The sequence below is a fragment of the Glossina fuscipes genome, unplaced genomic scaffold (assembly GCF_014805625.2).
Source record: "Glossina fuscipes isolate IAEA_lab_2018 unplaced genomic scaffold, Yale_Gfus_2 116, whole genome shotgun sequence".
NCBI classification, from domain to species: domain Eukaryota; kingdom Metazoa; phylum Arthropoda; class Insecta; order Diptera; family Glossinidae; genus Glossina; species Glossina fuscipes.
The window spans coordinates 1,799,876-1,814,464 of record NW_023998459.1 but is presented as its reverse complement, the minus strand read 5'-3'; the positions used below and the strand labels follow the sequence as shown (position 1 = coordinate 1,814,464).

Here is a 14,589-nt window from a genome sequence, read left to right as displayed (position 1 = left end):
TTGTAGGTTGCGGAAAATGAGAAGAAAGAGAATAGCGAATGAATTCGAAAAATTTTTGGGATCATTGCTCAAAAAAGGGGCTCAACGATAACAGGCTTTGAAAACGCAATTGCATATACGGAACTATACGCACAGAAAAATAAAGGGAATATTGAATATATAAGGTGGCACTTAATATAAAGTAAGCCAGAAAATTATATTGAATTAGAAGCATATAGTGGCTACACTTTTCTAGTATGAACGAATGTCGCATATAATTTTTTGCGTTGTAAAGAATATTTTTCCTGTTTGCATGGATAAATTTTTTGTATTTTTTTCATTATAAATGAATATCTTTTTTGTTTTTCATTGCAAATGACTATTTGTTTTCGTTTTGTAAAGTTTACATTTTTATTTCAAAAAACTTGTGCTTCAAAATTTAGGTTGCGTTTTTGTTATTAAATTGAATTTTGGTCAAAACAATTTTTCTAATTATCGCGAAGATGAAAAGCACTTCTGCTAGCATTATTTTCCGACTTAGTTGCTTTGTGTAACGCAGTTGTGCTCTCCTTTCCCTTACAAACCTATTAAAGATCAGTAATTAATGTTAAATATGATATTACCCACAGTGTAGTATGAACTTACCACAAATAACTAAAATTCTCTTTTGCCTCCAAAAGATACCTTCTCTCTTTCATGGTTTTTACTTTAAAAAAAAACTTTTCAAAGACATTTTTTATCCTATAAGTTTTGGATTTCTTAATTAACGTACATGTGAACAAAGGCTCAACATGTGATTTTCTTTTAGCAACGCATAAATTATATATAACCAAATTGGAGTGTACTCACGATAAAGGTAAATTCTTACTAATGTACTTTAATAAACCAAAACAAATTTACAGTACTTAATGAACCAACGATACCTTCGACCCACTTTCGAATAATAATTTATTACTTTGTAAGCTAAAACACTTATCACATACTTGAAATTATAATATTTTGACATTGCGTTTACTTGCTTACTTACTCACTTACTGTACGTCGCATTGAATGCGTAGTAGTCAGCAGCAAAGAAGTAATATGACAACCTTTTCTAAAACCATGCTAAGAGTCGGAGAGTAAGGAGTTGTTGTCGAGATGGTTCACAATTAACTCCTTAATTGTACGCTCAAAAATCTTCAAGCGAATAGGCAAGATCGAAAACGGCTTGATATTCGAGGCGTCGAGTGACTTGCCACTTTTCCTAATAGGAGTAATACGAGCTCATTTTGAGGGCGAAGGAAACTTAAATTTAGTAAAAATATGGCTAATAATATATAATATATATTAAAGTAATATCAATAATCAAACAAAGAAACCATCCACTCCCGTCGCATTGGACTGTAATCAAACGCCCCCAGAGAAGATTCAAGTTTGGCCAATTGTTGGCAGTGTTCAATGGATTGTTGAGAAAATGATTATTGGTAGCACCCACCCCAGCTGCATCTATACGTATACCTTCAGCATTCTTGAACCAAAACTGGCGTAAATTACGCCAAAGTTGCTTATAGCTTGGACCTCTGAAAGTGCTCATATCCTTTGCATTTTCTCATAACATATTTAGTTTTTTTCTTTTGTACAAAATTGGTTCACGAATTATCATCATTTGTGTCACCTAAATACGCTACGTAACGCAAAGAAAGTGGGAACTTGATTTTACTACAATTAAACCAAGACTCTCAGTTTACAGCAACTTCGCATATAGCTTTAAAAATAACTTCGTGAATTAGATTCCAGTTACAATTCAAAATATTGATATGGTCATCAATATCTAAAGTATTGTACATACCATTAAGGTCACATGAAGCAGTTCTGAATCTCAACGCCTACAGGTATCACCAGTGTTGCTTAGCAGGGAACGAAATATGTTATTGTTGTCTAAATAATCATAGAAGGTAGCATTACAACAACACAATACAGAATGTTTGCAAGAAAAGCATTCTAAACAAAGACAAGGAATAGGTTAGTTGATCTGTTATCTATGGAAAGTTTCGGGCAACTTTGCCGTGTCACTTAAAGAGAAATGGAAGCCTATGAGTTCAGCGTATGTGCTATAACTGAGTTAAACACTTCGTGAGATGTAGAAGGGGTTCCATAATTTGCTCAATTCCTAGGACGATTACATCAAAGAATTTGCACGTTCTTGTCCCTTACCAAAAACCAGACGGACGAAAATAACTGATCGAGAACTTGTCCCTGGGCCTATTCCTCACTCAACCTGCCTTCGGCCCAAAGATCGGTTTGGAAGGGACCCTGAAGTAGTCCGAAAACCCCACTAATCTTCTCATAAGTAAAATTACTTTCATTTTAATTCATTTTTGTTTTCTTTCATTTTGCAATAATATTTATTTAAATAGTATGTTTGGTATTTATCGTTAACGTTAATTTACAATTTGTATTTCCTTTCATTTAATCACAAAAAAAGTGGTAATATATAAAAACAAATTAAATTAACTATAACGTGGGTATTAATATTCAACAAATCAGTGATCTTTAAAATTATTAATTATGCATAGATATTTTATAGCTGTGACAACAACTTACATGTTCTAGTTATACTTATTTTCATTCAACTCAGACATCAACAGGCCTCAAATCATGATCCACGTAATAGAAAGGAAAAATTCAAATGAATGAGCATATATTTAGTAGCACAACTCTTGAAACATGAACCTTCTTCGACTATATGGCGTTATTTCCAGCAAATAAGATTTTGAATAAATCCCAGAGGATACAAAATTAATGGGGAAATGACTCCACCCGAAATTTTTGTCCAATAAATGTTTATCTATTAAGTGTTGTTGTTGTGCACTTACATTCAATGTGTGCGCTGTATACAATGACATAGCAAAGCCATATTAATGATGTTCCCTTTAGCATTAGGCTGCACTGCACACAAAAGCTTTTGCACAGAGAATAAAAACAAAAAACACCAGCATACCGACTTTTGGATAAAAACTGCAGAAACGTTTAATGAATTTATTATATTATTATTATTGTAAATTTAGCCAGAGAATAAATTCTAAGACTAAGGTCTTAAAAGCACTAGCATCTAAGGGTTTCGGCTTTATTAAAAACTCCAACGCACACGAGTTTTGAACCCACGACCATTGAGTTGCTAGTCGAGACTGTTGTCTACTCGGCCACTCAGGTGGATTTAATGGATTTTAAAAAAAAATATCTCCTGAATTTTACATTTGTTTAATGCATTTAAAAATATTTACTGAATTCAAAAATAAATATTGGTATTTTATAATTGAGTTCAGTTTAGGGCTCTGCAACAAATGTACATGATAAATTTTTAATAGGTAATTTCCCATCATTTTTTTTTCATTCTTATATGTAGGAAAAATTCCACAGTTTTAGCTAATGTGCACTATGTTGAAATACGCTCTTTCCTTTGTTTTAGAGTTTATTTTCATATTTTTAAATTAAATCATTTCGAGATTATCTGCATCGAATTTTCGTAAAGTTTTTCTTTTCCTTTTCCATTGTCCAAGACAGATAACGCCAGGAAGAGTGGTAATGTAGAAAATGATCCGTACGCTTTTGTTGTTGTTTTATGTCAAGTTAAACAGAAAATTAGAGTTTTTTCTCCTTCCAATAAATGTTTAAAATATCTCTTTTTTTTACAATTGTTCATCTATAATAACTTTTAATTTCAATTAAAGCATTGCAAAAGCACTACGAATTTTAAATATATTTGAATGAAACTTTATACACAAGCAACCACGTTCGTAAAAATATCGCTTCTCTCATCGTGTCTGCACCACGAATTGAAACACACACATTTATGCAAATTTTTTTTTAATTACACCTTTTCCGAATTCCAAAGTCCGTTTTAGACGTAACTTTTTTTTGGGAAACAATTCAATTTCTACGTTCTCCATGTCTTATTGCTTGTAAATGTGATTTTTGGTGGTTTAATCAAAAAAATAAAAAATTAAGGCAATTTTTGTTTGTCAAAAATTATTTACACTTCAATATGTATTTTCATCGTTCAATGATGTCTAAATTGTGTTTTATTTATCGTAAATGTGTTTAGATATCGGAAATTTTATGCATTCTATAAATTCGGCGCCACATGGCTACACCATTCGTCAACTTGTTTTTTCTTTTCCTTTTTTTCTCTCAATGCAGTCCTTCATCTCCCGTCACAAAATTTTGACGCGCGAACTTCACAATCTCTTTTTCAGTGTATAATTGCACTCTTGTTTTACAAACAAAGAGATGAAAAAGGATTGTGAAAAAAAAATCATACTACATCTACCAATGCTGTTGGGCAACATCCACTGTTGCACTTTCAATGTTATTACGAAATCTTCCAACTGGACTATTTATGCCTTAGGTATGTCGTTAATAAGGCTAAACCTTTTAATAATGTGTTTTTTCCGTAAAGCACGACGAGTCATTACCACTTTGTATGACACATGAGTTAGATGATCATCCAAGTCGCCAAGTGAATGAATACCTAAAACGTCGCTCAACTTAATAGAAAAGTCTTTAGTATATCGTAACATAACCGCATCGCGCACGTATATTGAACTAAATTTAATTGAAATCTCGTCCCCTTTGGGTAAACAGCAGCAGTGCTGTACATGCGCGTATGTCGCCGTTATTTTGCACCGTTCGGCAATCTTTAATATGAACTCTTTCAAATTTTTAATGCCAGCTGGCAAGCCAGTCACTGTAACATCAATCTTGTACAAGCGGCAAAGCTGCACGTTGTGTTGGTACATTACTTTAACCAATTTGGCCTCCATATAGATAAGATCTAGTTGTTTAGCCAGCTGACGGGCGGACATCTCCTTCCGCACCCCACAAATCTTCGCATCGTCTTGCGCATTGTGCTGCAAAAGTTCGGCTCGCAATTCACTAATTCCCTAGAGATCACGTTTATGCTGTTCCAGCGCTTAATCACATGTCTTTTTTTCTATATTCACCAGACTCGAATTAAGCTTAGCCTCAAACTCAAAAAGGAACCACTAACAATCACCGAAACACCGTCAAATAGCTTCAAAACGATCTGCGTACACACATTAAGTGAAACGTTAGGAGCTTAAGGATAATACGAAATTGCAGAGTTCTAAATGGATGTATATTCGCATTTGTAGAAAATGAGGAGTGGGACATTATTTATTATATCTATATATAATGGGGTGTGTATTTGGGACAACTACCACATGTCCCATGCGAGCTCTATCCTCAAACAAATCCAGAAAGCTACATTAAAGAAATAAAACAAAAGCTTAGTTATTCATTACAAAAAGCCACAAAATACTTGCAATTAGCTAAAAAAAAAGACTCAAACTTTAAAGAAAAGTGTACAAATACGATAAAAATAAAAACAGGAAGCTTAAACACAAAAATATCAAATCATATAGGTTTTTATAAAAATTTCGTAAAACACTATGAAAAGTTGGCTTATCCAATTACGAAATATTTGAAGGAAAATACAAAGTAAAAACAAATGACAAAAATTTTATACCGACTTTATATTTACCATTCAGATAAATTATCCTATTTTACAATTTACAAACTTTGGCAGAAGGTTCAAATTAATAGCAGATGCCAACATCTTTGACCATTGTTGCGTTTCGACGCAAGAAGGACTTCCTATATGCTATGCCTCAAAAAGACTTAAAGCTCACGAAAAACACTACTCGACAGTAGGTAATATAAAATAGTGACTTTTACAATCGCCTACATTGGAAAAAAATTGTTTTGTGGCCTGAGTCACGACATTTTTGATGTTGGGGTAGAAAAAAGACGTGATTCGCCTACCTGAAGGTGTCCGAATGTGCTCTGAATGGTGCCCGTGTGAGTTTCTTGGACCCGAGCCTTCGAAATGGGTGCTCGTGTCAAGTTTTTCGAGTATGTCTTTGCGGTGGTGTTGCAAACCTTGTTGTAAACCAAGTATACCCTGCGGTGTATATAGGTAATTGCTTTTTGTGGTGTTTTTGCGGTTTTGCGGTTTTTTTGTTGGTTCACTGACCTATCTTAATGTTATTGATGGATGACCTACATTTATTTTTTGGTCATAAATCTAGAACTATTGTGTGTGTGTGTGTGCGTATACAAATTTTTTTGATATTAACCATGTGAAAAAGAGAGAACAATTAATTAGAAATATTTTTGTATTTGGCAAGGTATTATCAATATAAATTTTGGTTTATCCAGAGTATTGTGAACTAAGTTCTAAACTGAGTATGTCGTACAGCATAGGAAGGTTCTTGTGTAACAAAACATAACGAATAAACTGTAAAGGTAAGAAAAACAAGTGGTGATGAAAATATTTTTAGATTAACACTAAAGCATTCCATGTATACCTATTTCTACCGTGAGCGGTCAAATGACCGCGTCAAAAAAACATATATAAACAAAATATTTTTCTGATGCTACATTAAAAACTCGTTCCCCGCTTTTCGATGTTGTATGTTTTATTTACTTTTATGCATTTTCATCACATTTTTTACAAATTACAGCATTTTGTGTTGCACAGTTTCCACATACGTATTTTTTACATTTTATACAAATTTTGTTTGTTTTGTTGACTTTGCAATATCTTATTTGACAAGATCTCCGTTCAGAAGAAACAGTGTTTGTGTTTATTATTGTTTTTGATCAGCATTCTTGGCTTATTTCTTTTTCTTTTCATTTTTTTCAATTTCAACGGATGAATGCATTGAACTAAGTATCAATACTTTTTTATTTGGTTTAGCTTTATAAATTGTAAGAATAAAATCTTTCGATTTGTATAATATTGTTGAGAAGCGTGTCATACTATCCTTTGCCTATCTCGCTAATTTTGGTAGCTCTCTTTTATTTCTCCGGATAGTTCCAACAAGAGTAGTTCTTTTTGCTAGAAGTTTACTCGCTAGTGACGCGCTTGTAAAAAAATTGTCAACTGTTATATTTCTCCCATGGCCCGTATATGGTTCTGCTAATTTCAAAGTTACAAATTCTCCAAATGGGATTGATGATTCTCTCCCTTCATCTTTTCCCAAATATGGGAAGCCGTTTACTATATATTTACTAGTTACATCGGAAGCTAACCAGAATTTTATGCCAAATTTGTCCGGTTTATTGGGCATATATTGAGTAAATCTACAACGTGCTTTTGTAGGAAACAATTGTTCATCTATAGTAAGATATGCTCCTGGTTTATAACAGTTCTGGCTGTTTTCGATAAATTTATACCAAACTTGAGAAATCAATGCGAACTTATCGTTTTGTAAGCGTTGGCTTCGTGGATTTTTGTTGTCAAATCGAATAAATCTCATGATTTCTGCGAAGTCATTTCGACCCATAGTTGTCGAGAAAAAGGACGGACCCCATTTTTTGTTCAATAAATATGACAAATTAATATTTTTAGCCTCATATGCGCCGCGTGCATATAGAAGTCCAATAAAAGCATATAATTGTGCAATAGATAAATTCCATTTCGTTTTCAACACTCGAAAAGCCTCTGATTCCGTATATTCTCTTACATGTTCAATTATTTTATGATCAGTAATCAAAGAAAATGCTGAAAATGCTCTGCCCTTCATAATATTTCGTTTAGCGTATCCTGTTGGTCCTGATATTTCCTTGAAAATATTATAAATCAATGTTCTTCCACTGTTAGACCCTTCTTTTATTATTTTCCAAACAGTTCCGTTCATAGCAGTTTCAATTTCTTCCTCATTTGTACTTTCGGAACTAACTATAAATGTCTTTCTTTCTTGTCCTCTTCGTATATTCAAAATTTTCTCTTCGTCCGTATCACTGTCAAATAAGTCACAATAATTTTCTGCAGTATCATCATCAACATCGTAAACTTCTTGATCATCTTCCGAACAATCCTCGTCGATATTATTTATTTTGTCTAATAAATTGATATTCCACGAATGTCGGACACATTGATTAGATTGTAGATTGTCTACAATTACATTGTAGACCTGTAAAACAATTTCAAGAAAGCGATTATCGAAGAATATAGTCATAAATAACATAAATTTTTCAAGCGGTCAAATGACCGCGCCCGGTCGACTAGACATGGTATAATTTTTTTTCGGAAAATACACATTAAAAAAAGTTGTAAATATTGAAAAATTGTTTGTATGGATATTTTAGGAAAAGTCAATAACATACATGATGATACAATAACGTTTTATGCGAGAAATTTTAAACCAAAGTTTAAAAACGGTCATTTGACCGCGCGCGGTACTTTTAGTGTTAAGTTAATAGATTTATCAAATATACAGATTAATAGATTTATAGGTATTATCGTATTTACGGGTTTAGATTTAGGGTATAAAAAGCGTATAATGCATACAAGTGTACAACATTCTAAAGTGTACTGTCATTCAACACTATTTGAGTAACATTTATAAAAAAAAATAAAAGAATAAAAATTTTAATATAGTGGAGAGCATATGAAAAGAAAATTATGTCAATGCAGGACTTTCCGACTCTCCAATAAAATCAACGTCATAGACGATGAGATGTTAATAGGATCTTTCATAAGGACAATTGATATATGATCAACAACGAACGAAATAATAATTTTAATTTTCAATCAATAGAATAATAAAATAAGTATTCAGCAGTAGTGATTAAAAAAAGATAAAAACACAAAATAAAAACAAAAATAAGAATAAAAAAATTTTTTGGTAGCGGTTTTTAAACTCGTTCCCCCCTCTCCATTCTTCCTCTACAATTTATATAGTATAAATAAGTAGTGTAGCATTATCGATCTGTCGCACTCTACCGCTTTACAAGTTATTGCTAGGTTTACATTTTATTACGTTTCAAATGTGACGCCTAACCTAGTTAAGATAGCCTAATTTAGTTGTAACCCATCACAATCCAGAAATAAGTGTAAATGTTTCGGTCTTGAAAATGATCTTATTGTGGGTCCATACTATCGTACGCAAGAAGAAAAACGAAATAATGTTAACCTGTTGCTGTTGATAGAAAATGGAAAATGTCATTATATTTGGATTAAGAAAATGTCAAGGTGGATAGATAAACTGGTACATAAAAACATTTTCTAATTTTTATTTTCTTTTTTTAATAATTATGATAATATTTTTTCTAATGTTTATTAGGATGTGTGGGTATAGGAAATTACGGTTTGCTCAAAACACAATTGACGAAATATTGTAGGACGATGCACATATGTGTACTTAAACCAATTTCACTGTGTGGATGCTCTGAAGAGACATAAGCAAGCGTGTAAAAAAGTGGTAACTCAAATCCCTAATAAAGATGATAGTATGCTTAGGTTTAAAAATTTCAAACATCAATTGGACGTACCTATTATTATTTACGCCGACGCATTTTAGAATCAGTTAATATTGAAAATTCAACTAAAGTCAAATCAATACAAAACCATTTTTCATATTCCTTTTGCTTACAGTTATTATGTTAAGTGTGCATTCGATAAAAATTGAGATATATTTAGAATATAAAGTGGAGAAAATTCGACAAGTCATTTCTTTCAAAATCTAGTTAAAAATGTTCCATGTATTTAGAATAATTATTTTTGTAAAGTTAAACCTATGAACACTTTGACGCATGCTGAAAAGGAAATGCAAAAAAGAGATACAATTTGTCACATCTGTGGGAAGTTGTTTCTACCTCTCAAAATGAGAATAGCTGATTACTGTCATTTGATTGGTGATTATAGAAGACCTGCCCATAATAAATGTAATTTAGCATATACTGCTCATAATATGTGTAATTTAGAATATTAAGTTGCAACATTTTTTTCCGTAATCTTTCAGAGTATGATTGTTACTTGTTTATTGGGGAACTTTCAGCTGTTAAGAGTAACGTAAGTATTATTCCATAAGATAAGGAATTGCACATCACCATATCTAAGAGAACAGTGTTAGATGAAAAAGAGTTCATTGATCTACGTCTTCTAGATTTATTTAAAGTTATACCAACAAGTTTACAAAAACTGGCTGAACACTTGTCCGACACAAATTTAATCATTGTAAATTCGGTTATCACAGCAAAAATGAATTCAAGTTATGAAACGTAAGGGCTTCCTTCCTTATAATTATTAATTGCCTTGAAGAAACACAATTACCATTTCGCTCATGCTTGTAGTGTAGATGATTATGAGCATGCTAAGAAAGTATGGGATACATTCCAATTTAGAACCCTCGGACTCTATTAACTATTATATTTCAAAGCGGATGTTTTGTTGTTATGTGATGTCTTTGAAAATTTTCGAAAGTATGTAAAAATATTTATAATTTAGATTCTTGTCAATATTGTACTACACCTGGGTTCTCTTGGGTTTAATACTGAAGACAACAGAAATAGATTTGGAATGATTGACTGACATTGAGAAATCTAATTTTGTTGTTCGAGGTACATGTGGAAGCATTGTTCAATCTTCTAGTAGATATTCTTTAGCTAACAATCCTAATCAAGAATTAAATTATCTAATTTACTTGGATGTAAACAATTTATATGGTTATGCCTTTTCACAATGTTTTCCCTATAAAAATTTTGAATGGATCGATTTGCAAGATTTGGAATGTTTTAATTTACATGAGGTGAAAGATAATTCAGAAATAGGATATATATTGGAAGTAGTTTGTTACACGACTATCACACTATCACGACTTACCGTTTTGTGCTGAAAGTAAAAAAAAATTCACACATGAAATCTATTAAATTAATAACAGGTTTAAAAGATAAAACCAGTTAAGTTATACACCTTCAACAATGTATGCAACATGGTGTTGTTTTAAAAAAGATACATAAAATCCTTAAATTCAATCAATCAGATTGATTGAAAAAATACATTGATTTGAACAGTTACTGTAGAACATTAGTTAAAATTCTTTTCAACAGAATTTTTTCAAATACTTGAATATTGCCATATACGGCAAGACTATGAAAAAAGTAGATAAAAGAAAAGTTACTAAAATAGTCTGCGAACGTAGAAAGTTGGTGGCGAGAGACCAAATTTTCATAGTTGACACAAAATTTCGGATGAAATAATTTTGATTCAAATGAGTCGATTTGCATTGGTTTTACCGCCTTAGATTTATCCAAATAGAAAATGTACAATTTTTATTATGACTATATGAAGCCCAAATATAAGAAAAATATTAATCTAAATTGTATGGGTACGGATTCGTTTATTTATTATATGAGAACCAATGACTTATATGATGACATTCAAGATGATATCAACTATTATATTGATACCTTCTCATATGCTAAACAAAATGTTTTCGTTTTCCCATTATTGAATAAGAAAGTTTTAGGAATGATGCAAGATGGAATGAAAGGGAATTCATTGGTTTGCGACCAAAAATGTATTCCTTTAAGATCGACGAAGATAAAAAAGAAACCAAGAAAATTAAAAGTTTTCATGAATGTGTTACAGCGAAGCTAACCATTAATGACTTTAGAAAGGTTTATTTGGCAACAAATTGTATTATGATTCCATGTATGTTTATCGATCAAAAATACGTCAGTTGTGTTCATATCATATTAACAAACAAGTCTTAATCTACTTAGATGATAAGATATTTGTAAGAGAGAATGGTATTAGTACCTATGCATGGGGACATTATGAAATAAAGAATAAATAAAAATTAATAATTAAAAAAACAGAAAAAAAACTTTTTTTTTTCTTTTGATTTCAAATTATATATTTCTTTGTCATGAGACTCGTTACTTTCACTGCCGGCTGAGTATTTGTCTTTTTCTGACAAAGAAATAAAAATAAAATAAAAAGAAAAGTCCCGTCGGTTGTCTGCCGTCTGTCTGTCCACTGTAAGTCAGTCGGTCGTCGTCTGGCGTCGGCCCTACATATGCACACCCCCTTTCTCCTTTCAGCTACACCGGTGGCAGCTGTAGCGCTTAACTACTCATCGGGGACACAAAACAACAGGGGAATAAATAACTAAAGTAACTTACAATACAATCCTCTCGCTATGTCGTGGCTGTCTCCTTCGGCGGCTCCTGTCCACGGCGAGGAAGTAGGAAGTTCGTCTTACGTCGTCGGCACAATCACAACACAGCTGGGATGTAGGTGCATGTGGGTGCACGTAATTCATAAGCTACTGGAAAAGTATTCTTCTTCCTCTTAACATATCTTGAATGAGGCAAACACATTGATCCTTGTTTTTTTTCTTTTGTTTTTTTTTCGATCATTTATTAAACGCACGAATAAAAGATAAAATGTAATAATAGTTCAGGTTCACATCAGTGCTACAATCAAGGCATTTAGGGAGACATTTTTTTGTTTCACAATCATTTGTTTATACATGTCAGATTCGCTTATGGAATTAAGCAGAATTCTAAATTTTTCATAACTTATTGGAGTGCATTTTTTTTCTTTACAATTTATTAAATGCGCTTGGCTATTTCTTTTTATTATAAAACATTGTTCTGCTAAAACACTCCACAATACTTCATTAATACTTCGCAACCATTTGTTTATGAAGGTCAGCGTTAACCAATAATCTTCTACGTTATTCACTTGATAAGAAAACCTTTTGCTTCTTGTTCGACAAAAAAAAAGTATTCAAAGAACGGTGCAGCCATTACCCTTGCCTTGATTCTCTTATGCTTCTTCTAATTGTTCCACCTTTTTTTTCCTTTTCTTTAATAAAAAAACGGTTTAGACTTCATTTTTGTGGTTTAGCTTTTGCTAATTTTAACTAAAGACACATTGACGTCATTCACGTCGCTTTAGTTTGAGGTTCTAATTAAAATTTATCCTTCTTTTGAGGTGTTAATTAAAATTTATTCTTTTTTCTGAATTTCGATATTTTCTGAGTTAATTTATTTCAAACTTCAATTGCACAAAATTTTTCTCTCGCGTATTTTTCTATTTATTTCTTTTCTTTTGACATTTTTTCTATGGTCAATTTGCAGTTTGAGCCCATATTTCAGAAAGACGAAAAAAAAACAACCACTTCATGTAGCTTTCGGTTTCTAATTAATTTTTTTTCTTTTTCCTTTCCTTTTTTTTTTTTTAATGAACTTTTTTATTGTATTGATAATTAATTATTTATGCTGGTTATCGTAATGCATACTTCCTTGTAAATTTTAATATTCACAGTCAGCTAATGCTAGTCCTTTTTATTACCCTTGAGGGATAGTCTTCACAATTATTTTTTATTTATCCGTTTTATATTGAGCTCGAAAGCCCGTCCGAACTTCACCAGATGCCAAACAGTTCTCTACGCTATCTTGAAATTAAAAAGCAGACAGGCTTCTCATTCTTACTCAATTTCCCTCTTCTTCTTCCTGTTGCTCTCTCTATACCGGCTTGCCGCTACTCTCACAAGAGCAAGCATAGATCCCGCAAAATTATACGATTTTGCCTATGCTTGCAAAAGCAAAAGGAAAAAAAAGGAGTACCGCAAAATCATACGATTTTGCCTGTACTTGTAAACAAGGAAATCAGAGAAGAGCAAAATAAACATATCCCGCAAGATCATGTGATTTATAAACAGTACTACAAAATCGCATGATTTTGTCTAACGGCATGATGTTATTCCGATACTTGCGGTTGATACAGACCGACAGACACCCTACCCAAGGTTTGTTCGCGGCCGTTACAGCTCGGACCCATCGATATCGCCTGCGATATGGAATGTGTACGTCAAATAGTCCGCGGACAGACCGACTATACTCCTCGACGGCCGACTACTACGGACCAACGTGTGGCTTCGACCCACGCTCTGAGTTTAAGAGTCTCTGTTCTACCGACTGAGTTAGCCGGGCAGATTCGGTGTATACTCAAGAGGTTTTAGAGAAGAGAATATCTTCGGCTTGTTATACTCCTAGCTTCCGCCCTGTCTTCTAGCTGGTGTCATCGAACTTGCACCTTGTGACTAAGCTGTCTAATCTGTTCATTCCGTAAGTCGAGCAACCCTTTGAGTAGTTGATTTTGCATCCGATATTGTTGATTTTCATTTGCGATTCTTTGCAACAAGTTTAGCAACCTTTCGCGATCTATGGGTCGTGAACTTCTTAACGCTTCCGTGGCCAAGTCGAAAGGTGTTCGACTACTGCTGCCATCATTATTACTTCCACCACCCGTGTTGGTAGAGAATTCGAATTCACTGTTTATCATCGTTGAGCGGCCGCTTGATGCTAGATTTATTGGAACCTGGTTTATGTACGCTTGCGGAGCAGGCTGAAAACAAGATTTACTATGCTGAGCTGTTGCAGTTACGGTAGCATCTGTGCCGAAATTATCGCCTGTAGTACTGTTGCCAGCAGGTTGTTTGGTTGAAGGCGATTGTTGCTGATCCTGCACGCTATGGCGATGGTGATGGTGCTGATGTGGATGATAATTTGGTGTAGAGTGTTCCAGTTGCTGTTTTTTCTGTGATTGGTGACGATGTTGATTTGTTGTTACGGTAGTTGCAGGTGGATGAGGCCTTGAAGATTTCCGTGTACTATGTTGGCTACTTAAATTTTTGTTGATGCGTGTACGTTTCGCCAGTTTTTTTTGATTAGCATGACTAGCACGGTCGCTAATAGCTGTTGCGCAGGGCGGCAATATAAAGGGGGGTTCGCCAAACTGTTATCGCAGTT

General features: G+C 33.2%; 1 protein-coding gene across 9 annotated transcripts in view; it reads right to left on the bottom strand.

Annotated features, from left to right (window-relative positions):
* The window catches only part of LOC119640266 (rho GTPase-activating protein gacF), a 461,105-nt gene that overhangs the window by 72,576 nt on the left and 373,940 nt on the right, over positions 1–14,589 (bottom strand). For 8 of the 9 annotated variants that reach the window (XM_038038162.1, XM_038038163.1, XM_038038167.1 and 5 more), the window contains one exon: positions 10,649–10,657. The exons of the other annotated variant lie outside the window; for it this stretch is intronic. In XM_038038162.1, the coding sequence (XP_037894090.1) occupies positions 10,649–10,657 (9 nt within the window). The remainder of the gene's footprint in view (positions 1–10,648; positions 10,658–14,589) is intronic. 9 annotated transcript variants of the gene reach the window in all.